At 40.5% G+C, this 25,662-nt stretch overlaps 1 protein-coding gene across 2 annotated transcripts in view; it reads right to left on the bottom strand.

Moving 5' to 3' along the window:
• Nucleotides 1-23,192, bottom strand: part of MIOS (meiosis regulator for oocyte development) — a 45,857-nt gene extending 22,665 nt beyond the window's left edge. The window contains exons 1-3 of one of the 2 annotated variants that reach the window (XM_030308010.1): nucleotides 22,993-23,192; nucleotides 15,386-16,727; nucleotides 14,965-15,063 (exon numbers count right to left, since the gene is read on the bottom strand). In XM_030308010.1, coding sequence (XP_030163870.1) covers nucleotides 14,965-15,063; nucleotides 15,386-16,679 — 1,393 coding nt within the window. In that variant the 5' untranslated portion in view covers nucleotides 16,680-16,727; nucleotides 22,993-23,192. Of the gene's footprint in view, nucleotides 1-14,964; nucleotides 15,064-15,385; nucleotides 16,728-22,323; nucleotides 22,657-22,992 lie in introns of those variants that run through there. The other variant, XM_030308011.1, reaches the window with a different exon arrangement.
• Nucleotides 23,193-25,662: the final 2,470 nt, after the last annotated feature.

Genomic DNA, 25,662 nt, shown 5'->3' with positions numbered 1-25,662 from the left:
CTCTGCACTGATGGTGCGGAGCCTGCTTGGGGATTCTCTCTCTCCCTCCCTCTGCCTCTGCCTTCCCATGCTCTCTCTCAAAATAAATAAATAAAAACTTAAAAAAAAGCTAAACACAACATTTTTTCTGAATAACAAATTTACATTTAGATAAAATGTAGCTATTAAATTTTAAGAATAAGCTGTAGATGTACCATTTGGTATTTATTTTTGTATCTCTCCTATAAATTTTGGATTGAATGCTGAGGATATTAAAAGGTAAAAATGACTATTTCAGGGGCACCTGGGTGGCTCAGTCGGTTACGCATCCAACTCTTGACTTCGGCTCAGGTCATGATCTCACGGTTCCTGAGTTCGAGCCCTGCATCAGGCTCTGCATAGACAGTGCAGAACCTACTTGGGATTTTGTCTACCTCTCTCTCTGCCCCTCCCTTGCTTGCTATGTCTCTCTCAAAATAAATAAAAATAAACTTTTTCTAAAAAAATAAATAAAAACTATTTTAGGGGCACATGGGTAACCAACCACATGAGTTGGTTAAGTATCTGACTTTGCCTCAGGTCATGATCTCACCATTCCCAAGCTTGAGCCCAGTCAGGCTTTGTGCTGACAGCTCAGAGTCAGGTGCCTATTTCAGATTCTGTGTCTCCATCACTCTCTCTGCCCCTCCCCAACTCACACTCTCTCTTCTCTCTCTCAAAAATAAACAAACATAAAAAAGACTATTTAAAAATTGTTTAATGTTTATTTATTTTTGACAAAGAGAAAGAGAGACAGACAGACAGACACAGTGTGAGCAGGGGAAAGGCAGAGAGACAGAGAGGGAGACTCAGAATTTGAGGCAGGCAGGCTCTAGGCTCTGAGCTGTTAGCACAGAGCCTAATGTGGGCTTGAACTCACAAACTGTGAGATCATGCCTTAAGCCGAAGTCAGACGCTTAATGAACTGAGCCACCCAGGCACCCCCCAAAAAAGGATTATTTTAAACAGGTGAACAAAAAGCAGCAATTTATTTTTCAAACAAATTCTCACAGTTTAATAATATTTGAGTTTCTTAGAGTTTTTATTTTACAGAAATTGTGCCATGGAATAAATAAAGATGAATACGTACAACTCCAAAGAGTTCAGTACTACAAAGTGGAAATATGTCCTGTAAGTCAAGTGCATGGATACCGTGTCGTGTATTTTGCCTGATCCTTTGGCCTTCTTATGGCTTGATAACTATGCAACTGGTAATTAGGATTATCAAATAAGCAGCGTGATATTATTGTGCATTTTTAAGTATATAGTCATTCTTTTTAACACATATAAATTTTAAAATTTATGATTTTAATTTATCTCTGAAAAAGAATTAAAATGTATTTACACATGTCTTTCAATACTAAAAGAACAAAACTATATCCCTTAAATTTAAGACTAACCTATTTTTATAAATAGAATTGATGTTTTATTGACAGGCGCAAGAGAAACAAGTACACTTAAACATTAAACATTTTTAGTTTGTGAGGGAGGAATTAAGATGGTGGAGTAAGTAGTAAGGGGACCCCAGGCTTGGGGATCTCGTCCCTTAAACACAGATCAACATCAAATCATATGAACACCCAGGAAATCGATCCGGGGATTAAGAGAACAATCTGCATAATCTGATAGAACGTGGCAGGTACTTGGTGCAGGGAGGCAAACTGGGGGACAGGAAAGCCATGGTGCTGCACAGGGGTGGGAGCCTTTTTCGCGAAGAGGAGAAAGAGAAGGGGAGAGAAAGAAGTGTGTTGGGTTCGCAAAAGAAAAGCACTCCCCCAAAACCAATGATGGGGGAATCTTGAGGAACTGACTATCCCAACTTTTTGCAAACAGTGGAGCTGAAATTCTGGGTTTTTGACAGTCTGTGCCATTTGCTGCAGTAGATCCAAGAGGGTGGTGGTGCTCCTAGGGAGATGGAGGGGAGGCCCTGGAATAGACAGTGCGATGTGGGGATCCCCTGGGTCGCACTAGGAGAGAATGTTCCTTTCCTGGAGTGCATTCGGACAAGGATATATTGCTTCTCCAAGGACAAAAGCTGATGCTGGCGCCTTTGAATGTTCAATAGGAGACAGAGGTGTGCACTGTGGTGGGTAAAGTGGTCACAGCTTTTCACTGTGCATCATCATAAACTCCAGGCACCTGTACGGCCCTGCAATTGCTTTACTGGGACAGAAGGCACAGCACGGCGAGCCTCTCCTTCAGAGGGGAGCAGGTCCACATTGTGGTGAGCCCTTTAAGATTCAGAGTTTTGAATCTCAGTCCTGCACCAAAGATGAAAACACTGAAGGGACACCTGGGTTGCTCAGTTGGTTAAGTGTTTGACTCTTGATTTTGGCCCAGGTCATACTCTTGTGGTTTGTGGGTTTGAGCCCTGCACTGGGCTCCAGCCTGCCAGTGCAGAGCTGGCTTGGGATTCTCTCTCTCCCCTCTCTCTCTCGGCCCCTCCTCACTTACATTCTCTCTCTCTCTCTCTCTTCTCCCTCTCTCTTCTCTCTCAAAAGAAATAAATAAACTTAAAAAGTATATAAAAATAAATGGGAAATATTAAAACAAACAAACAATAACACTGGAAAACTATGGTGCCCAGCATGTCTATGGCCCAGGGAACAGAAGGGTTGAGGGCACGGATCTGACAGAAGCCTGGGACACAGGAGGAGAAATTGTTCGCTTGTCTGTGAGGACTACCAGAACAGAGGTGGGCGCCAGCTCTCCTACCCAGGAATAGAGGAGAGAGCAGGGTGGCGCCATCTTCCCCCACCCATCAACAGGGTCTGACTTCAGCAAATAACACAGCTCCCCCAGTCAAGGCAGAAGCTGTTTACACCAAACCCCGCCCCCCCCCTACACCCTGCAGGGACATCTTTACAAGGGCAGGTCTGATTGTGAGCCAGTGCAGTGGGCCTCTTCCCCAAGGACCAACACAGCTCCCCCCTCCCCCACCCCCAAGTGCACAAGTCCACTGATCATAGAGTGCTCCAAAGCATCAGCTTCAATTCTGGTGGAAACAGGACCCGACTTTTTTTTTTTAAATCAGGCTTAGTTTTTTGTTCATTTGTTTGCTTTTGGTTTTTTGTTTCCTTTTCTTGTTTTTTGGATCAGGCTTCTCTTTCTTTTTCTTCTTTTTTGTTTTCTATTCCTTTGAAATCAGGCTTATAGTTTTTTGTTTGTTTTATTTCTTTTCTCTTTTTTTTGATCAGGCCTTTTTTTTTTTTTTTCAGTAGGCTTATTTTAATAGATCAAAGCACACCCAATTAAAGGTCAAATACTCCCCACTACAAGCAAGGAAGAACTCTGCCAAGGACTGACCAGGGGGAAAAAGCAGCTATATCACAACAGCACAGTGCATACATACAGCATATACCTGAAACAATTCCTGAAATGCCAGGCCCTGGACAGTGTATGACCCCTTCTTGATATACCCATTACTCTCAGGACCAGGAAATATAACAAGCTTTCATAACATGCAAAAGACAGGAACCTAGACAAAATGACAAGATGGAAGAATTGTCCCCCAAACAAAAATCAAGAAGAAACCACAGCCAGGATTTGCTCAAAACAGATATAAGTAATTTATCTGAACAAGAATTTAGAACAAGAGTCATAAGAATACTAGCTGGGCTTGAAAAAAGCATAGAAGACACCAGAGAAACACTTGCTACAAAAATCAAAGACCTAAAAACTACTCAGGCTGAAATAAAAAATGCTATCACTGAGATGCAAAACTGACTGGATGTAATCATGAGGATGGAAGAAACAGAGGACCAAATAGGTGATATAGAAGATAAAACTATGGAAAATAATGAAGCTGAAAAGGAGGAAAGAAAACTATTAGATCATGAATACAGACCTAGGGAATGCAACAATTCTATAAAGTGCAATAATATCATATCATAGGAGTCCCAGAAGAAGAGTAGGAAAAAAGACAGAAGGTTTATTTGAATAAATACAGCTGAGAAATTCCCTAATCTGGGGAAGGAAAACAGGCATTCAAGTCCAAGAAGCATGCTGAATTCCCGTCAAACACACACACACACACACACACACACACACACACACACACACACACAAAACAAAAAAACAGGTCAACACCAAGACACATCATAGTGAAATTTGCAAAAAAAAGAGAGAATTCTGAAAGCAACTAGGGACAAAGGTCCTTAACCTACAAGGGTAGACACATAAGAGTACCAGGAGACCTGTCCACAGAAACTTGGCAGGCCAGAACAGAGTGGCATATGTTCAACATGCCAGTCAGGAAAAAAATGCAGCCAAGAATTTTTTTTTTTAACTTCACATTTTCCAGAAATGTTTATTTATTTTGAGAGAGAGAGAGAGAGAGAGAGAGAGAGAGAGATGGAGAGAGACAATCCCAAGCAGGCTCCATGCTGTCAGCACTGAGCCTAACAAGGGGCTCAATCTCACGACCATGAGATCAGGATCTCAACCAATCAAGAATCAGATGCTTAACCAAATGAGCCACTCAGCCACCCCATCAACTGAGAATATACAGCAAGGGTGTCAGTCAGAAAGGAGAAATAGTTTCCAAAACAAGCAACAACTAAAAGAGTTTGTGAACACTAAACCAGCTATGCAAGAACTGTTAAAGAGGACCCTTTGAGCGGGAAAGAGAGACCAAAAACAACAAAGATAAAGGAACAATATACAGGAACAATGACTTTACAGGTAATACAAATGGCACTAAATTCATATCTATAAATAATTACTTCTGAATGTAAATGGACTAAATGCTCCAATCAAAAGACATAGGGTACCAAAATGTGCATGTATGTATGTATGTATACACACACACATACACACATACATATAAAAGACCCATTTATATGCTGCTTACAAGAGATTCATTTTAGACCCAAAGACACCTCCAGATTGAAAGTGAGGGGGTGAAGAACCATCTATCATGCTAATGGACATCAAAAGTAAGCTGGAGTAGCCATACATATATCAGACAAACTATATTTTAAACCGAAGACTATATAATAAAAGATGAAAAAGAGAACTATATCATAATAACGGGGCCTATCCAACAAGACGATCTAAAAATTTTAAATATTTATGTCCCCAAACTGGAAGCAGCCAAATATACAAATCATTTAATAACAAACATAAAGAAACTCCTTGATAATAATACAATAATAGTAGGGGACTTTTATACTCCTCTTACCAAAATGAGAGATTATCTAAGCAGAAAATCAACAAGGAAACAACGGCTTTGAATGACACACTAGACCAGATGGGCTTAACAGATACGTTCAGAGCATTTCACCCTAAAGCAGCAAAATGCACATGGAACGTTCTCCAGAATTGATCACATACTGGGTCATAAATCAGGCCTCAACCAGTACAAAAAGACTGAGATCATACTGTGCATATTTTCAGACCACAACACTATGAAACTTAAAGTCAACCACAAGAAGAAATTTGAAAAGACCACAAATATATGAAGGTTAAAGAACATCCTACTAGAAAATGAATGGATTAAGCAGGAAATTAAAGAAGAAATTAAAAAATACACGGAAGCCAATGAAAATAAAAACACAATAGTCCAAAACCTTTGGGAGGCAGCAAAGGTGACATAAGAGGGAATACAATACAGGCCTTCCTCAAGAAGGAGGTCTCAAATACAAACCTAACCTTACACCTAAAGAAGTTGGGAAAAGAACAGCAAATAAAGCCCAGAACCAGCAGAAGGGAAATAATAAAGATTAGAGCAAAAACACATGATACAGAAACAACAACAACAAAAACAAAATAGATCAATGAAACTAGGAGCTGGATCTTTGGAAGAATTAACAAAACTGATAACCCTCTACCCAGACTTATCAAAAAGAGAGCACCTGGGTGGCTCAGTTGGTTGAGTGTCTGACTTCGGCCCACGTCATGATCTTGTGGTTCACAAGTTCGAGCCTTGCATCGGGCTCTGTGCTGACAGCTCAGAGCCTGGAGCCTGCTTCAGATTCTGTGTCTCCTTCTCCCTCTGCCCCTCCCCAGCTCACACTCTGTCTCTGTCTCTCTCTCAAAAATAAATAAAAACATTAAAAAAAATTTTTAATTAAAAAAAGGACCCAAATAAATATAATCACAAATGAAAGAAGAGGTATCACAAACAACACTGCAAAAATACAAACAATTATAAGAGAATATTATGAAAAATTATATGCCAACAAAGTGGGCAATATGGAAGAAACGGATAAATTCCTAGAAACATATAAACTACCAAAATTGAAACAGGAAGAAATAGAAAATTTGAACAAACCCATAAACAGTAAAGAAACTGAATCCAGGCTCCAGGGCTACATGGCTTTCCAGGGGAATTCTACCAAACATTTAAAGAAGAGTTAATACCTATTCTTTTGAACCTATTCAAAAAAAACAAAAAGGAAGGAAAACTTCCAAACTGATTCTGTGAAGCCAACATTACCTCGATTCAAAAACCATACAAAGACCCCACTAAAAACGAGAATTACAGACCAATACCCATGATGAACACGGATGCAAAAATTTCCAACAAGATACTAGCAAATAAAATCCAACAGTACATTAAAAGAATTATTTTCTATGATCAAGTGGGATTTATTCCTGTGCTGCAGGGCTGGTTCAATAACCACAAACCAATCAACATGATACACCACATTAATAAAAGAAAGGATAAGAACCATATGATTCCCTCAATAGATGCAGAAAAAGCACATCCTTTTTTGTTAAAAACCCTCAAGAAAGTAAGGATAGAAGGAACATACCTCAACATCGTAAAGGACATAAACGAAAGACCCATAACTAATATTATCCTCAATGGAGGAAAACTGAGAGCTTTTTCCCTCAGGTCAGGAACACAACAGGGATGTCTGCTCTCACCACTGGTACTGAAAGTCCTAGCTTCAGCAATCAGGCAACAAGAAATAAAAGGCATCCAAATTGGCAAGGAAGAAGTCAAACTTTCACTCTTCACAGACAACCTGATACTCTATGTAGAAAACTCAAAAGACTTCACCAAAAAATTCCTAGAACTGATCCATGAATTCAGCAAAGTCGCAGGATATAAAATCAACACACAGAAATCAGTTGCCTTTCTATACACCAATAATAAAGCAGCAGAAAGAGAAATCAAGGAATCAATCCCATTTATAATTGCACTAAAACCCACAAGATACCTGGGAACAAACCTAATCAAAGAGGTAAAAAATGTGTACTCCAAAAACTATAGAACAATATTTTTAAAAATTGAAGATGATACAAAGAAATAGAAAAACACGCTCATGGGTTAGAAGAACAGATATTTGCAAATGACATATCGGATAAATGGTTAGTATCCAAAATCTATAAAGAACTTAACACCCAAAAAACAAACAATCCAGTGAAGAAATAGGCAGAAGACATGAACAGACATTTTTCCAAAGACATCCAGATGGCCAACAGACACATGAAAAGATGCTCAATATCACTCATCATCAGGGAAATACAAATCAAAACCACACTGACAACCACCTCATACCTGTCAGAGTGGCTAAAATTAACAACTCAGGAAACAACAGATGTTGGTGAGGATGTGGAGAAACGGGAACCCTCTTGCACTGTTGGTGGGAATGAGAACTAGTGCAGTCGCTCTGGAAAACAGTGTGAGGTTCCTCAAAAATTAAAAACAGAACTACCCTACAACTCAGCAATAGCAATACTAGGAATTTATCCAAAGGATACAGGAGTGCACACTGATAGGGGCACAAGTACCCCAATGTTTATAGCAGTGCTTTCAACAACAGTCAAATTACAGAAAAAGCCTAATGTCCATCAACTGATGAATGGATAAAGATGTGGTTTATATATACAGTGGAATATTACTTGGCAACGAAAAGAATGAAATCATGCCACTTTCAGCAATGTGGATAGAGCCGGAAGGTGTTATGTTGAGTGAAATAAGTCAGAGAAAGACAGTTATCATATGTTTGCACTCATATGTGGATCTTGAGAAACTTAACAGAAGACCATGGGGGAAGGGAAGGGGAAAAAAATAGTCACAAACAGATAGGAAGGGAGGCAAACCATAAGAGACTCTTAAACACAGAGAACAATCTGAGAGTTGATGGGGGAGTAGGGGAGTGGGGGCATAGGGGCGTGGGGGCATAGGGGAGTGGGGGAGAGGGGAAAATAGGTAATGGGCATTGAGGAGGACACTTGCTGGGATGAGCACTGGGTGTTGTATGAACCATGGGAATCTACCCCAAAAACCAAGAGCACACTTTACACACTGTATATTAGCCAATTTGACAATAAATTATACATAAAATACATACATATTGTTAATATGTTTATACTACCCAAAGCAATCTATACATTCAATGCAATCCCTATCAAAACAATGCCAGCATTCTTCACAGAGCTAGAACAAACAATTCTAAAATTTGTATGGAACCAGAAAAGACCCCAAATAGCCAAAGTAATGTAGAAAAAGAAAAGCAAAGCGAGACGCCTCACAATTCCAGACTTCAAGCTATATTACAAAGCTGTAATCATCAAGACAGTATGGTACTGGCACAAAAACAGACACAAAGGTCAATGGGAGAAAATAGAGCACCCAGAAATGGACCCACAACTATATAGTCAATTCATCTTCAACAAAGTAGAAAGAATACCCAATCGAGAAAAGACAGTCTCTTCAACAAATGGTGTTGGGAAAACTAGACAGCAACACGCAGAAGAATGAACCTGGACCACTTTCTTACACCATATGCAAAAATAAACTCAAAATGTATGAAAGACCTAAATGTGAGACAGGAAACCATCAAAATCCTAGAGAAGAACACAGGCAGCAACCTCTTTGACCTCAGCCGTAGCACTTCTTACTAGACACATCTCTGGAGGCAAGGTTAACAAAAGCAAACATGACTTATGTGAATTTCATCAAGAAAAAAACCTGCACAGTGAAGGAAACATTCAACAAAACTGAAAGGCAGCCTATGGAATGGGAGAAGATATATGGAACTAACATATCTGATTAAGGGTTAGTATCCAAACTCTATAAAGAACTTATCAAACTCAACATCCAAAAAATAAATAATACAGTTAAGAAACAGGAAGAAGATGGGGCACCTGGGTGGCTCAGTTGGGTAAGCATCTGACTTCAGCTCAGGTCATGATCTCACAGTTCATGGGTTCAAGCCCCGCATCAGGCTCCGTGCTAATAGCTCAGAGCCTGGAACCTGGTTCAGATTCTATGTCTCCGTCTCTCTCTGCCCTTCTCCCACTCATGCTCTGTCTCTCTCTCAAAAATAAACATTAAAAAAAAAATTTAAGAAAAAAAACAGAAATGGGCAGAAGACACGAAGAGATGTTTCTCTAAAGACGACATACAAATGGCTAACAGACACATGAAAAGATGCTCACCATCACTCACCATCAGAGAAATACAAATCAAAACCACAATGAGATACCACCTCACACCTGTCAGAATGGCTAAAATAAAAACCCAGGAAACAAGAGATGTTGGCAAGGATTCACCTTACACTGTTGGTGGGAATGCAAACTGGTGCGGCCACTCTAAAAAACAGTGTGAAGGTTCCTCAGAAAGTTAAAGATAGAGCTACCCTACAACTCAGCAATTGCACTAGTAGGTATTTATCCAAAGGATACAAAAATACTGATCTGAAGAGGCACAAGCACCCCAATGTTTATAGCAGTAGCATCAATAGCAAGCCAAATTACAGAAAGAGCCTAAAGTCCTTCGACTGATGAATGGGTAAAGAAGACGTGGAAAACACACACACACACACACACACACACACACACACACACACACACACACACACATACTGTATGATTCCACTCATATGTGGAATTTAAGAAACAAAACAGATCAACATGGGGAAGAGAAGGGAGAATAAAATAAGATAAACACAGAGAGGGAGAGGGCACCTGGACAGCTCAGTCAGTTGAGCATCTGACTGTTAATTTTGGCTCAGGTCATGGTCTCAGGGTCATAAGATCCAACCCTGCATTGAGGTCCATGCTGGCTGTGGAGCCTGCTTGAGATATTCTTTCTCTCTTTCTCTCTCTCCTTTTGCCCTTACACTGCTCACACGTGTGCTCTCTCTTGCTCTCAAAAAAATGCAAACAAAAAAACAAGAGGGAAGCAAACCGTAAGAGACTCTTAACTATAGAAAACAATTAGGGGTTGCTAGAGGGGAGATGAGTGGGGGGGATGGGCTAAATGGGTGATAGGCATTAAGGAGGTCACTTGGTGCTATATGTAAGTGATGAATCACTAAACTGTACTCCTGAAGCCAATATTACACTATATGTTAACTAACTTGAATTTAAATAAAATCTTGGAAGAAAAAAAAAACACTTTTAAAAAATTGGTTTCAAATACTACACCAAGCAATCAGACACTATGCTATTTGCAGATAGTAATTTGTTTCATTTATACATCTGTATAACAAAGCAGTAAAAGTATCAAGTGTTTATAAGAACATTTTGTTAAAAACATTAAGTCCTAGCTATTCTGTCTGTTAAAATAATTCTGAATAGACAAGTTCTATAGATCAGAATTTACCCTTTAACTATGAAAAATATTTTCATCATATTGGATAGAAGGCTGACCAGTATTTATTACACAATTTTCTGCCATCTTAAAAGGAAGAAATTATAATTAACATTATGAACACTGCTCCACAAGACTTACAAGACATTCCCTTAGAGCATGCCTTCTCATCCTGGTTGACTTCAACACTCAGTCTGTCCAATAAATCAGTCTGTCTCTTTGCTTCCTTATATCCAGTGGTTCACGCCTCCAAGATTTTACCCACTCCTTTAATGAACACATCCAAACTGATCCTCCTTCAAAAGAGCCACTTTCTTGGGCGCCAGGGTGGCTCAGTCAGTTAAATGTCTCACTTCAGCTCATGATCTCATAGTTTGTGAGTTCGAGCTCCACATCAGGCTCTATGTTGACAGCTCAGAGCCCGGAACCTGCTTCAGATTCTGTGTCTCCCTCTCTCTCTGCCCCACCCCCCCCACTCATGTTTTTTTTTCTCTCTCTCTCTCTCATAAACATTAAAAGGAAAGTTACAAAAAAAAAAAAAAAAAAGAGCCACTTTCTTACCACAACCTCATCGCCTTTCAGAAATCTCTCTTCTAAATTTTTCAACCTTACAATCTCTTGGCCCCTCTTATTTTTACTTACCAGTCTCCTGTCATTTCCCTCCCCAAAACCAACAAATGAATCATTCTCTTGCCAGTACCCTTAATTCTCTCACCATACTGTCCTTTATTTTATCTTCTGATTAAAACAATTGCCCCACAATCCTCTCATGTTTCTCAAAACAACCCTGGCTCCTTTTCTCCATGTCTTCTACCACCTTCCTGCTCCTTTTCAACAAGCAAACCTACCACACTGAGAAAAGAGAGCCATTGCGTGGTAAACTCATCAGCCTCCAGTCATTCAACCTTATACAACCTACATACCTTTCCCTTTCCCTCTGGCAGTATGGAGAAAGTGTACATCCTGTCTAAAGCTGATCTTTCACCTGTCCTCTGGATCCTATTCCTTCATATTCCTAGGAATTTTGCTCTTCACTCCCTTCTCTCTGCATCATCACTTCTTTGCATGGGTTTCCTCACATTAGCATTTAAACTTGCTTAAATCAATCCCACGTTAAAAACAAAGCAACACAAAAACCTTCCTATGACTCTGGATTCACCTGCTGTGCTTTTATTGTATCCCTTTTTATCCTCCTTCATGTGGTCAAATTCCTTGGAAGAATTATTTAAAATGGATGACTTTACTTCTTCAACCTACCCTAAATTTCTTGCCCACTGCACAGCTCCACCTAGCTATCTCAAATTCAACTTTCTCTAAAATGAACTTTTTCTTCTCAAAGGCACTCTTAGGTTATTCCTATCTAATCAACTAGTACCAGTATTATCTTAGTTTCCTAAGGTAAATATGTGTGCTTTCACTTTTCCTTCCCGTCCGTCTCCTTTACTCAATCATTAAATTTTGTCACACTCTCTAATTTACCCACATTTCTCTCACTCCTCTGCCACTAACTTTGGTAGGAACACCCTCATATCTTGCCTAATAACTGTAGCTTTTATCTGAGGTTCCTGTTTGATCCTTTCCAATTCATTCCACACATAGCGACAGCTCTAAAACACAAATCTAATTTTGTCAATACTCTGAAATCTTTCCTTGCTTCCCCTTGTTACAGGGTAAGTCTCCCTAAATTCTTACCATGATTTCTAAGTCCTGAGCTGCCCCACTGCTTACCTTTCTAGTCAGCACTCTTTCCTCATTTTTTTTCTCTCACACTCTGTTCCAGCAATACTAAAATGTGCTACAGTCCCTCTCCTCTGGGTTAATTGCATATGCTGCTCCATGTCGAGACCTTGTCTTCACTGTTACCTCCTCCAGGGAACCCTCTCCAATCCTTAACAGCCAGGCTAGCATTCTTCTATACACAACTGTTTGTTCTTCCTCATGTTAAATTGCCTATGTACTTGTCCATATTCTGAATTAGAATGTAAACTTCCCAGGAATAGGGGTAATATCTACTTTGTTCAGTCTCTACAAAGGAAGAGACTTATCTTGTTGACAGTTATGCCTTTATTATTCCAAGGACAATTCTTGGCATATAACAAGCAAATAATAAGCATTTGCTGAATAAACAAATTTACCTCATACTGTAATTGTAAGAATGACATAAAGTAACATGGGGAAAGCAGTTAGCATGATGCCTAATTCATAGAGCACTCAGTATCTATTATTTGTGACCAAAGTTAAAATTTCACTGTGTGGTCTAATAAACTTGTATATGAGATTACTGTGAGCAAGAAGGTTCAGTGTGTTGACTTACTATGTGTTGAATCATTAGGGATACAATTAGAGAAAGGAGTAGGGCCAGATAAAAAACTGAAGTCCACAAGTGCCATCTTTGACAGTTATTTCTCTGCTTTTTACTTTGGGGCTGTAAAAACAAAAATATCAAAACCAAAACAAAGAAAAAGCTAAAAGTCTAACAATGAGGAACTCTCTACCATATAGTTTTTTAATGTGGGTAAAGACTATTTTTGATTCAAGACATTCGGTTTCTACTTCACCAGAAATATATAATGATGGTCTATTTTTCCCCTTGCTTTTCCTCAGAGGTAGTTTGTAAGTTTTTTCCCTAAAATATGTCAAAATACAACAACAACAATAATAAACCTCAGAATAACTAAGAATGCAATGTGCCCTCACCTACCATATGGCAAAAATACTAAAAATTCTATAAACTCGGTGTTTAAGTCTTTGCAGCAGCAGTTCTAACCATGGTACGCAGGTTCATCTACAGGGATATGATAGTATTATCTGCCCTTTTATTTATATTAATAAAAATGGAAGTTTCTAAGTAGACTCATTTTATTTATAATAAATTTACTTATTTGTTTACATTTATTTTTGAGAGACAGAGCACAAGTGGGGAGGGGCAGAGAGAGAAGGAGACACAGAATCGAAAGCAGGCTCCAGGCTCTGAGCTGTCAGCACAGAGCCTGACGCAGGGCTCGAATCCACGAACTGTGAGATCATGACCTGAGCCGAAGTCAGATGCCCAACTGACTGAGCCACCCCAGCACCCCAATAATAAATTTATTTGTAATAAAAGTTACTTTTGGGGCACCTGGTAATAAATTTATTTATAATAAAAGTTACTTTTGGGGTGCATGGGTGGCTCAGTCGGTTGAACGTCCAACTTGGGCTCAGGTCATGATCTCACATTTTGTGGATTCAAGTCCCATGTCAGGCTCTGTGCTGACAGCTCAGAGCCTGCAGCCTCCTTCTGATTCTGTGTCTCCTTCTCTCTTTGCCCCTCCCCTGCTCACACTCTGTCAATCTCCCTCTCAAAAAATAAACATTTAAAAAAAATTTTTTTTTAAATAAAAAAAGAAATTTAAAAAGTTAGTTTTTTGGTGGAAACCTAGTGAGAAAATACCAAAACGGAACTGATCAGATAATAGTCTACTGCATGTTCAGCAATGTGGAACAAAGTAACGTGAAAGTCCTTTAAGCTTCTTTTTAATAATATAACAGTTTAGTTAAAATGCTTAACCTATTCTTATTAAAAAATAATATTTTATTTGGTATTATTTGTACAGTATTTATGAAAACCCTATTAAAGACCAAGTTGAACTTATTATTTGAACTGCCACTCTTTGACTAATAATATAAACTACTTTTCGAGCAGCCTGACTTTGTGGCCCAAATTTGACTGCCATCAAAAGCTAGATACTGAATACTAGGTCGGGGGAAGTATCATAGTAAAATGCACAATTCAATTCCAATAAAAACAGTAAGAACAACGGTTCAATGAAAAGATAAGTTTGGCTCTTTTGTCATCTTTATCTTATTCTTAAATAGTTGATCAATTTCAACCCTGTATTAATTCATACATTAATTTAATTATCAAGGATTCTTTCAGGTAAGGCTCCTTCAGGCAAGGCCACACTTCCTGACATAGTTACTTAGATCTTGCCATAGATAGCTAAGACAAAGTGTTTGGACAGCAGAATTAAAAGGGAACTCCTTCAATTATACATCTTTTTATTTAGTTTTTATAGAAGCAAAATACTGTGATAAAATCCAAACCAACCACCATGACCCTGTAAGTCATCGGATGTAATACCTCTCAGGATCTTCAAAAAATAACATGGGATAAATGAATAGATTTAGAAAGACAGTATCACTTGAAAGAAATAAGACTCCCTCCAAAAAGAATTCTGGATATAAAAACAATTATGCATTTAACTCAACTAAAATATCTAATCAGAACCCCCCCCCAACAAAAAATAAAAAACAAAGTATGTATGCATACTATTCTGAAGTAACTAACGAGGAAAAAGTAGAAAATAGAGTACAAAAATTATAAAACTTTAAAAAATAAAATTGAATTTTCTTACCCAAAGAGGATTTTACAATTGATTTAATTCCTGCATAAACCAATGATCCTTTGTTTCCTGGAGATTTCTGATCCATATCTTCTGTATACTGCTTCATAAGTATTTAAACGCATAGGAAATACTAATGATGATGTATAATAAAATACTTCAGAGCTGAATTTATTTTGATACGGAGCCAATTCATAATAGGCATCAGTGATAGTTCTACTTTATCGTAGATATACTTTTCTTCTTTCTCTACAATCTATAAAGCAGTATTTCAAGCTCAAGTTTTAAATAATTTTACTCTGTAATTTTAGCATTATGTAACTCGTATTTGCATATAAAACATTCAGAATAAAATTTAAAGGCTGACTTTTCAGCAAACTTTCAGAACATTTCTACCTGATTCAGCTCATGAAATTCACAATGAAAAGGATATAGTGCAGAGTATACCAGAGTGACTTGAGCTGTGGATCTTCATTTCCAGCTAAAATATGGTTTCTCCACACCTGTTCTGTATCAAGTCCATACCTGGATAAAGCCCGAAGGCGCATCTTCGTTGCTATATCTTTTTCTAAAGAATTATCATTTTCTTCTTCTGCACATTCATATAAATGACGGCCACAAGCCCACATTAAAGATGTTATTGGGCTCCAGGCAAGAGATATCCTTTCAAAAACAGTGAAATCAGACATTGTTCGGTTGGGAGTTACAACTATCATTCGATTTTGACTCGTTGGATGCCAAGCAAAGGAAGCAATGTAATTGTCACAAGGTTGCACACTTCTTTCAATTATTGTGGGCTCAGTTTCATCTCCAATGGGAGTGGGTGTGTGCTGCATATCATATAATCTAATAATATTACTATCCCTTGTCAAAGTGGCAAGCAGACCAGTCCTAGTTGGACACCATGCTACTTTTGTTAAGGGCTTTGGCTGCTCAGTCAAAGTCAAAACTGGCTTCTCAAATTTCCTTAGATCCCATATTGCAACCTGACCTTCATAGAAGGAAGCAACACGATCGTGGAAGTATGGGTCTACTGTCACCCCCTGAACAGCTTTTGTATTTACAAACATCTTTTGGCTCGTATTCCGAAGATCAAATATGGCTAGGTTACGATGCATACCAGCAAGGAGAAGTTTCTGGTCTCGTGGAAGCCAACAAAGAGACAGACAAGCATCATTCTGTCCCAATTCATAAAGAGGTTTTGTTACCAATAATGTTGTTTCAGTTTCACCTGCTGAAAGTCTCACTTTCTCCATGGGAACTATGTCAGGTGTATATTTGCTGCAAATATCCCAAATCAGCACCGAAAAATCAGCTCTATGTTTATCTAGCCCAGCAGCAAGCCAGTTACTATCCAATGGATTCCATGCAAGGGTATTGCATTGTCGGGCATGTTTGGGGACAAATTCTTTTCCTATCAAATCTTTGAATTTTGAGTTATGATCCTGACCAAGACTTGTAAGTACAACTCGACCATTTGCTTGTCCAACTGCTAGGAGGCATTCAGGATCATAATTGAGATACCAGGCAACACATTTCATATATGGTGTATCTGAATTTATTGATAGTAATGTAGCTGCAGAGTCTTCAGATAAACGTAAAGATCCAGCTTTGAGTTCTGAATTCACAGTAGATTCCACGTGATATAGGCTCAGTTCTGAGTCACACACAACAAATCTATCAACTTGGTGTGGTGCCCACAATATATCAGGTTTGGTACCGCTCATGTTTAGTGCTGTGCTCAAGTAGTCCAGTCAGGTCCATTCACTGAAAATCTGTTTAAAAATAAAAAGTTTTAAAACGTTAACAAAATACAAATCTAAGATGAATAAGCTATTTGGAAAGTCAGGAAATTCTCTATATAGGTACTCTGTTTCTCAATATATTTCTTCCAACTGCTAGGAATTCATGACCATATTTATTAATTAAAGAGGGAAAAAGGAGGGTGCCTGGGTGACTCAGTCAGTTGAGTGTCTGACTCTTAATCTAGGCTCAGGTCATGATCCCAGGATCGTGGGCTTGAGCCCCATGTTGGGCTCCGTGCTGGGTGTGGAGCCTGCTTGGGATTCTCTCTGTCCCCGTGCCCTTCTCCCCTGCTTGAAGGGAAGGGGAAGGGGAGGAAAGAAGGAAGGAAGAAATAAGGAAAAAGAACTTCTCCCAATAAAATGAGGTGGTAAGATTCTGAGAACTACATTTTGGCCTTTTTTCCCATGATCAAGTATTTTAATTGCACTGTGACTACTAACGTCATTAATCTCAGAATTAATATAACTTCAGCATGGTGAGCAAATTAATAAGCATCATCCCTTTGAAGGGGGTAAAACTTTAAAGAATTATGAATCATGTTCTTAAGCAACAGTTTAGAGCAACACTATTCAACAGAACTTTCCGCAGTGACAGAAATGTTCTCTAGCTATACTGCTGTCCAATAGGGTAGCTACTAGCAACATGTGGCTACCAAGCACTAAAAATGTGACTAGTACAATTTTTAAATCTTATTTACCTTTAACTAATTTTTAATTAATACCCACAGGTTGCCAGCATAATAGACAATGAAGATTTAAAATACAATGCCACTACAAAGACAGAGGTCTCTTTCTCAAGGTTCAACAATAACAAGCAGCTCTATATGGCAGAATAAATAGCAGCAGGTATTGAGCAGAGCTGACTTTTATTCCCACCCCTGACGTATTTAGCTATACGCCTGGGAAAGGCCTTTGTGACTGGGGGTCCTTTTGTTTTTTCGTCTATACAACCAAAGAGTTGGTTTAGTGTTTGCCAAATTTCATTCACATACCATCTATTTTTATTTAATATTTTTATTTACATTGACTATTTTTAAAATCAGAAAATCTATTTTAACCTATCATAAAATCCATGGATCATGGGCATGGTATGCTAAATGTATTTTTCTAATATACATTGAAATGTATAACTATTAAAATGCTTAATATGTTAACTATACTGGAATTTTTTAAAAATGCTTATGTTTTACCTAAAATCATCCTGTTTACAACCAGCAGTACATACTGCATTTGAGAAAAACTGAATTAAGTGATCATTAAAGGCTCTTTCAGATTTCAATTCTATACATTTTGATTAATATTGACTTGGGTTTTTGAAAAGATAAATATGACAGTCATTTAAGCACAAACTAAAAATAACTATGTTAAAATGTTATTTTAAAAACAAAAGCTACTTAACAAAAATGTAAATGTCTGTTTTTAACCAATTCTCGCTAGAGGCTATAGTGTGGATTAAAAAGGAACATGGGGCGCCTGGGTGGCTCAGTCGGATGAGCATCCTACTTTGGCTCAGGTCATGATCTCCCGGTTCATGAGTTCGAGCCCCGCATCGGGCTCTGTGCTGACAGCTCAGAGCCTGGAGCCTGCTTCAGATTCTGTGTCCCCCTTCAGATTCTGGGTCCACCCCACCCCTGTGCTCTGTCTCTTTCAAAAATGAATAAACATTAAAAAAAATTTTAAAAAAAAGGAACAAAGACATTTAGTACCTTTATGGCAAATGGTATCTGCACAACCATGTTCTCAGTTTTTTTTTAATAGGTTTTGTTTTGTTTTGTTTTGTTTTTAACTTTTACTTATTCTTGGAGGGGGAGGAGCAGAGAGAGGGAGACAGAGAATCCCAAGCAAGCTTCGTGCTGTTAGCGCAGAGCTCTGGGGTTCCAACTCACAAACCATGAGATCATGACCTGAGCTGAAACCAAGAGTCCAATGCTTAACCAACTGAGCCACCCAGGTGCCCCTATAGTGTCAGTTCTTAAAAGGTAAAGCTATGGTTCGTTCATTCATCCCCTATACCAGATACAGAACCTGGCACAGACTCCTAATACAGATAAACTAAATAAATTCAGCTCAAACATACTTGCTTTACTTTTTGATCTTGTAAAACTTTTAGTCAGGAACTATTAGTCCAGAATTCAACAGACTCATACAATTTAAATGGAAAATCCACTAAGAATACTTATACTAGCTTATTTCCTTTCTTCGGGTTCTGAAGCTCAATATCAATCATTTCAATTATATTCTTACTAGACAGACCCTCAATTTCTTCATTTCCTTGCCACTTTAGGCTTGTCTTCCCCTAACCTTGATCAACCCTTATTCTTCTCTCCTCCACTCAGGCTGCCAAGTTTCACAGCTTAAGGACAGTTTCCACAGAAATTAAGGTATACAACATGTCTGGCCTATGGTGCTGATTCTGCAATTCTTTTACTTATCTGTATACTCAGGCCTTTATGAAATTCATCTTTATGTACTATCACAGGGACCTTTCTAAAATGCAAACTTAACCAGGTTATACAATCTCTGCTTAAAACCCTCTAATGGTTTCCAATTGTTCTCAGTACAGAGTTCCAAAATCTTCAATATAACCTATAAAGTCCTAAATCTTTTGGCCTCTACCTACTGCTTTGGCCTTAAGGCACACCATTTTCCTCCTTGCTGTGTTCTGGCGACACAGTCTTCTTTTTAAGTTCCTAGATTATAACCTCCCTCTGTCCCCTCCCCTCATCACCCCCCCCATCACCACTCTTGCAAATGCCGTTCCCTCTTGTTAGAACATTCTTCCCTCCCTTCTTGGTCAAGTTAACACCTGCTTGACCATCTCTCAACCATCATGGTTGACATCAAACATCCTCTATCCCCTCCCTAGTCTGTCAGGTTACTTAGTTATGTACTCTCAGTGAATAGTATTCCTTCCCTTTAAATCACCCTGTCTCTCCTACTAAATTATAAGCTCCATAAGAGCAGGAAAAGTACCTTTTGCTTTCTATTTGTACCTCTGATACCCAGCCCAGTGCCAGGCACTTAGTAGATACTTAACAATTATTTGTTAAATGAATGCATTTGTTAAATGCTCCATCTGACATTTCCCACACTGTTATATCCAAGTTTTACCAATCTCCTCATGTTTCTACCTATACTCTTCCTAGTAGAGACTGGCTCCAGGCAAGAGCAAAGTGCCCACTGTCATAACTGGTTCCAATGATGGGCAAGAGCCCACAGTGAGCCACAATGATCCTAAGAAAGGATCATTCTAATACCTTTCATTTATTCTATAAATATTTATTGGGCATAGTGTATGTGCTAGACACTGTTTTAAATGCTAACATGGTAGTAAACAGGGACAGATAAACTCTCTGATTGCTATGGACTAAATTGTGCCCTCTCCCCCAAATTCATACTGAAGCCCTAATCCCCAATATGATAGTATTAGAGAGAGCCTTTAAGGGGGGTGATCAGAGTGAAATGAGGTCATAAGGGTAGAGTGCTAAACTGATAGAACTGGTGCCCTTACAAGAAGAGAGAGAGAGCTATAGAGCTCTCTCCCTACCATGTGAAGACACAGTGAGGACACAGTAAGAAGGACACAGTGAGAAGGCAGCTATCTGTGAGCCAAGAAAAGAACTCTCACCAAAACTAGACCTGGCACCCTGATTTCAGACTCCAACCTGTGAGCACTGTAAGAAAATAAATTTCTGTTGTTTAAGCCATCTAGTCTAGGGGCTTTTGTTATGGCAGCCCAAGCAGACTAATAAAGGTCTAACAATGCCTGCGTTCTAGAGCTGAAGTTAGGATGTAGTAGGACGTAGCTGCAGTAGGACGTAGGTAAGACACAGAAAGCAGGAACAGATACTACCAAGTAAGGGTTCACACTCATGCCTGTATGGACAGAGGAAACCTCTTAACTGGAGGTATCTGGGGATCTAGCCTATCTTCCTATCTTATCAATAGGACTTTCAAAGTATGCTTCTATTAAGCACACTTTCAATCTGGGCTTCCATCCCATAATCATATTCTTTACATGGATGATCTGTAAGAAAACTTGGTGGCAAACTGAAAAATCCACCTTAAAAAACACAGAGGGTGCCTGGGTGGCTCAGTTACTTAAGCATCCAACTTTGGCTCAGTTCATGAACTAGCAGTTTATGAGTTCCAGCCCCACATCAGAATCCATGTTGACAGCTCAGAGCCTGAAGCCTGCTTTGGATTCTGTGTCTCCCTCTCTCTCTGCCCCTCCCCCACTCGCACTCTGTCTCTCTCAAAAATAAGTAAACATTAAAAAAAAAATTAAAAGAAACACACAAAATAGAAAGCGTTACTATAATTTAAAAAACTCTGATTTGCATGACTCTCAAGGGAGGACCATCAGCATTTCTTCTGATGTAAGTATGCATGTACAACGTTTATACCCATAAAATGTTTCATATCCATAAAATCTGATTACAGTAATTTTTGTACAAAACTTGAGAGTTAGACTGGCAAACCCCTTTCATTTCACACTGGAGTAAAGTGAAGACCAGGCGTTTTGGTTCTTGTCCAAAACCTCCCAACTCCCATCCCAGATTACTGTATAAGAAAAAAATCAACTACATCATTTGCAGGGCCTAGTGCAAAATGAAAATAACAAGGCCCTCTTACTGAAAAATCATTAAGAATTTCAAGGTGGTGACCAAGAACATTAAACCAAGTGCCAGCCCTTCTAAACAACGGGTCATATGTGACTGCATAGGTTGTATTAACAACCTAGAGATATATCCATAAGCACCCTTTTAAGAAATATGTTTTTTTTACAATCCAACACATGGTATAGATGGATCCTGGCTCATGAACGTAGATGACTAGGAATAAGGTGAAGAGCAAAGAGAACTGAACCTGGAGTCAGGGGACCTCCAGCCACGCACTGGCTGAACACTAACAAGTCTGTTAATACACCAAGACTGTAAGAGATAGAACACACCCTACCTTCATGTCACAAAGTTGTGACAAACTGAGTTCTTCATATCACACAGCTGTTAGTATCACTATGATTTTCTTCCACAACCCTGAAGTTAATGTTTTCAAGTGTTGGAAACACTGAAAAGTGGGAGTGGAAGGGGTGAAATCTGCAATAATTACAGCTTATGTTAACATCTTCACCTTCAAGTTTTACAAGCGTTCACTTCCCCTCAATGGTTTTGAGCACAGGAAAGCCATACTGATCCTGTATTCTTCACCATAACATCTGTAAACAGCACTATCCGACAGAAATACAGTGTTAGCCACAGGATTTAAGTTTCTAGTAGCCACACTGAAAAAGTATAAAGAGATGAAATTAATATATTTTATTCTCCCCAACACATAAAAAAAAATCCCTTTCCAACATGCAATCAAACTAAAAAACTATTCAATTTTTTTTTTGTCTGTTTGGGAGGGGGGTGTCAAGTCCTGTAAATCCAATGGGTATTTTATCTTACACTTAGAGCACATCTCAACTCTGTGTGGCTACTGGACAGTGAAGATCCACAATACTAAGTGTACAAAGTATCCAACTACCCTCTCACATCCTTTTGTTGTCTTCTACTTCTCTTACCGTAACAAATAACAACAGCAGCAGTTTCAGGAAGTTTTCACCCTCACCATCTTCAAGGAGATGCACTACACAAATTTCCCTTAAAATATAGTTATACAAAGGGCCTGTAATGCAGGCATCTGCAAATCATTTTAGCACTGCTCGTGGCACACGTGAAAGGCTTTATTCATCCTCTTACGGAATTTTCACTACTCATACAAGCACAGAACACAGCTAACCAACCGGGTGACAGGCCCTTTAGGAAGTATTTAATAAAGTACAACCAAAGCGAGGCTCTTGCTATTCCGGGTAAATCAGGAATCTGAGGGCCACTCCCACGCTCTAGACACCTGGCTGAGCCGCCCGTCCAACGCGAGGACGCGGTTCCGCAAGAACTCGCCGCGCGGCGCGCGGCCCCAGCGTCCCCGACGAGGTCCGAGCGCTCCCCGAGGCCTCCTGCAGCTCCGAGGCTCCCAGCTAGGCCCTGCCGGCCGCCCGGCGCGGTTATCCCGCAGCGCGGAACGCGACGCCCTGCGCCTCGGCTCCGAGATGGCCCCCGGGTCCGCCCCCGCCCGGGCCTTTCAACCGGGCTTTCCCGGGCCCCTCGCGGCGGCCCCGGCACTCCCGAGCCCACTACCCGGGCCTCCGTCGGAGGTGCTGAGACGCGCGGCCCGAGCCGCGCTCACTGACCTGATGAGGCAGCGCGGCCACCGCACAGCCACTTCCGGCTTGGTCACCGCCCCTCCCGCCGCGGGAGTCCGGGCGCGGGCAAGATGGCGGCCGCGGCGGCGCGGTCAGTAACCTAGGCCACCCGGCTGGGACCCACGACCCCACCACCGCGCCTCCGGCACACGCGGACGTGCTTCGGCCTCGGAAGGATAGATCCCCGCCCGTGAGCCCCGCCCTTCGTCACCCCGGAATAGCCCCGCCTTGGGGCGGGGCCACTGCCCAGGAGGCCCCGCCTTCCGCTCGAGCGCTCCCCTGCGCCCCCGGAGGCGCCGCCCCTGCGGCCTGCGAGAGGTAAAGCGGGCAAGCTTACCTGGACCGACTCTCGGAGAGGAAATTTCCCAAGTACTACACACACTTTAGCTCATTTGATCAGTTAAATTTACATTAACAATTTATGCAGGCCATACATGTAGTGGAAACTCCAGGGTGTTTGGTTCAAGATTTATTCATTAATTTACTCATTCTACAAACACCTCTTGAGTGACCTTGTGTACCTAGCACCGTCCTGGAATGCTCGGGAACTGAAGTGAACAAAAAAGAAGTGGTCCTGGAAGAAAACAGGGATGCCTTGTAAGGCTAATACGTGCTCCATCGAAGGGGCGCCTCCTTAGTGTAGGGAGGTCAGGAAGGCTTCCTTGAGGACCCCTAGGGTGAGACTGGGGGAATTAGATGGGGAAGGGAACGGAGAGGAGGGGGTTGGAAGAGAAGAGCCTTTTAGGGCAGAGGAAGAGTGAAAGTTGAGGAGGGATGGCATCTCAATGGGGAAGCAGTCAAGTATGGATGGATGAGCAGAGGAAGTGGGGAGAGATTAAGATGCTGTATCAGAAAGGCATTTGGAAACCACGGTAGTGGGTTTGTCCTAAAGACAATGATGCAGTATTGAATGTTTTTAACTAGGCAAGCGGTATGATGGTTTTTCCAGGAGAAAGGAAAGGATAGGGTAAGTATCTCCACGAGAGATTATGGTAATCCATACTACCAGTGATATGGAGAGTGGGAATGGAGAGAAGTGTGGGGAATATTTAGAAGATGGAATGAACAGAGCTTGAGGGTTGACTAAGATGAGTGAGGGACAGAGAGGGTTCTAGGTTTCTGGTTCCCATAACTGAGTGAATGGTGCAGCCACAAGTGTCACAAATCTGACACAGGCTTCCTTGAGATATCTGGCAACCATGCTTAAAAATGGGTGGTTTGGGGCTTGTAGTGATTGGCACAGATAGCAAAATGAGCTTAATCCCCATGATCTTCAAGGCAGATCGTTTTGGCAAGAGGATGAGTTTAGGAGGAGCATTGCCTGGAGTGGTCTGAGGCTCCTTTTCATTCCTGCTGTTGGAGAAGTGGAGGCTGGAGAAAGTACTGTACTGCTGTGGGGAGATACCACAAGATTCATCACCTCAAACACTACCTTGCCAATCTTCTCAATGGTTTAGGCCCTGGACCCAAAACACCAGACCAATACAAGTCTCTTTCTTATCCACTCCTACCATATTCATAGCCAAGGAAAACATCTCCCCTCATGGTCAGGAGATGATGTTGCTTCCTACTTCAGAAAGAGAATTTAAGGTATTTGGTAGGAATTTCCCACAGCCTTCTACTATTTTCTCTCTCCTTCCCCCAACATCATCATTCACTCCCATTCTTTCCTTCTTCTAGTTGACACAAAGGAAGAGGAGGGACTAGATGTTTCTCCTCTTCTGGGACAATTTTCTTCTTTTCTGTGTGTCCCTATTTCTACTGTTTTTTTTTTTTGTTGTTGTTGTTTGTTTGTTTTTTTTGTTTGTTTGTTTTTTTTTTACTTTCAACATGTGTTCAAGTCACTCCCATTTTTCTCCTCAAAGGAGAAGGCCATACTGGCTCTCTCTAATCCTATATTTTCCTGTTTTCCCCTGAATTCACTCCTCTCAGGCCTTCATGTCACCGCACCACCAAAACTGCTCATTATTTGCCTATAGTTCTGTTCTGCTTCCGGAATATATGCTCGACATCACCAGTTTTCATTCTGTTTTACCTCCCCCCCCCCCCCGCCAAATGTTAGCAAGGCACTCGGTGACCTAATTAAAGAGAAGAATTCCTTGGCCTCCCTTTCAGCTAAGTGTGGTTATATCAAAAATTGTGGGGGCACCTGGGTGGCTCAGTTGGTTGGTCCTCCAGCTTCAGCTCAGGTCATGATCTCATGTGCTGACAGCTTGGAACCTGGAGCGTGCTTCGGATTCTGTGTCCCTCTCTCCCCCTCATACTCTGTCTCTCTCAAAAATGAATAATAAACACTAAAAAAAAAATTTGTGACCAAAGCGATGTAAGTAGAAATGGATTATGTCCCTTAAAAGAGAAGCTGCTTGACATCTACATTCCTTTTCTCCCTTCCAGCTGTCTGGAAAATAGGAAAAAATAAACATGCCATAGAAATGGAGGCCATGTATTAAGAAAGACAAAACTGGGGGCGCCTGGGTGGCGCAGTCGGTTAAGCGTCCGACTTCAGCCAGGTCACGATCTCGCGGTCCGTGAGTTCGAGCCCCGCGTCGGGCTCTGGGCTGATGGCTCAGAGCCTGGAGCCTGTTTCCGATTCTGTGTCTCCCTCTCTCTCTGCCCCTCCCCCGTTCATGCTCTGTCTCTCTCTGTCCCAAAAATAAA

This window comes from Lynx canadensis, chromosome A2, assembly GCF_007474595.2.
Source record: "Lynx canadensis isolate LIC74 chromosome A2, mLynCan4.pri.v2, whole genome shotgun sequence".
In the NCBI taxonomy this organism is placed as follows: domain Eukaryota; kingdom Metazoa; phylum Chordata; class Mammalia; order Carnivora; family Felidae; genus Lynx; species Lynx canadensis.
Note: the sequence above shows the minus strand (reverse complement) of the source record. Positions and strands in the feature narration are given on the sequence as shown.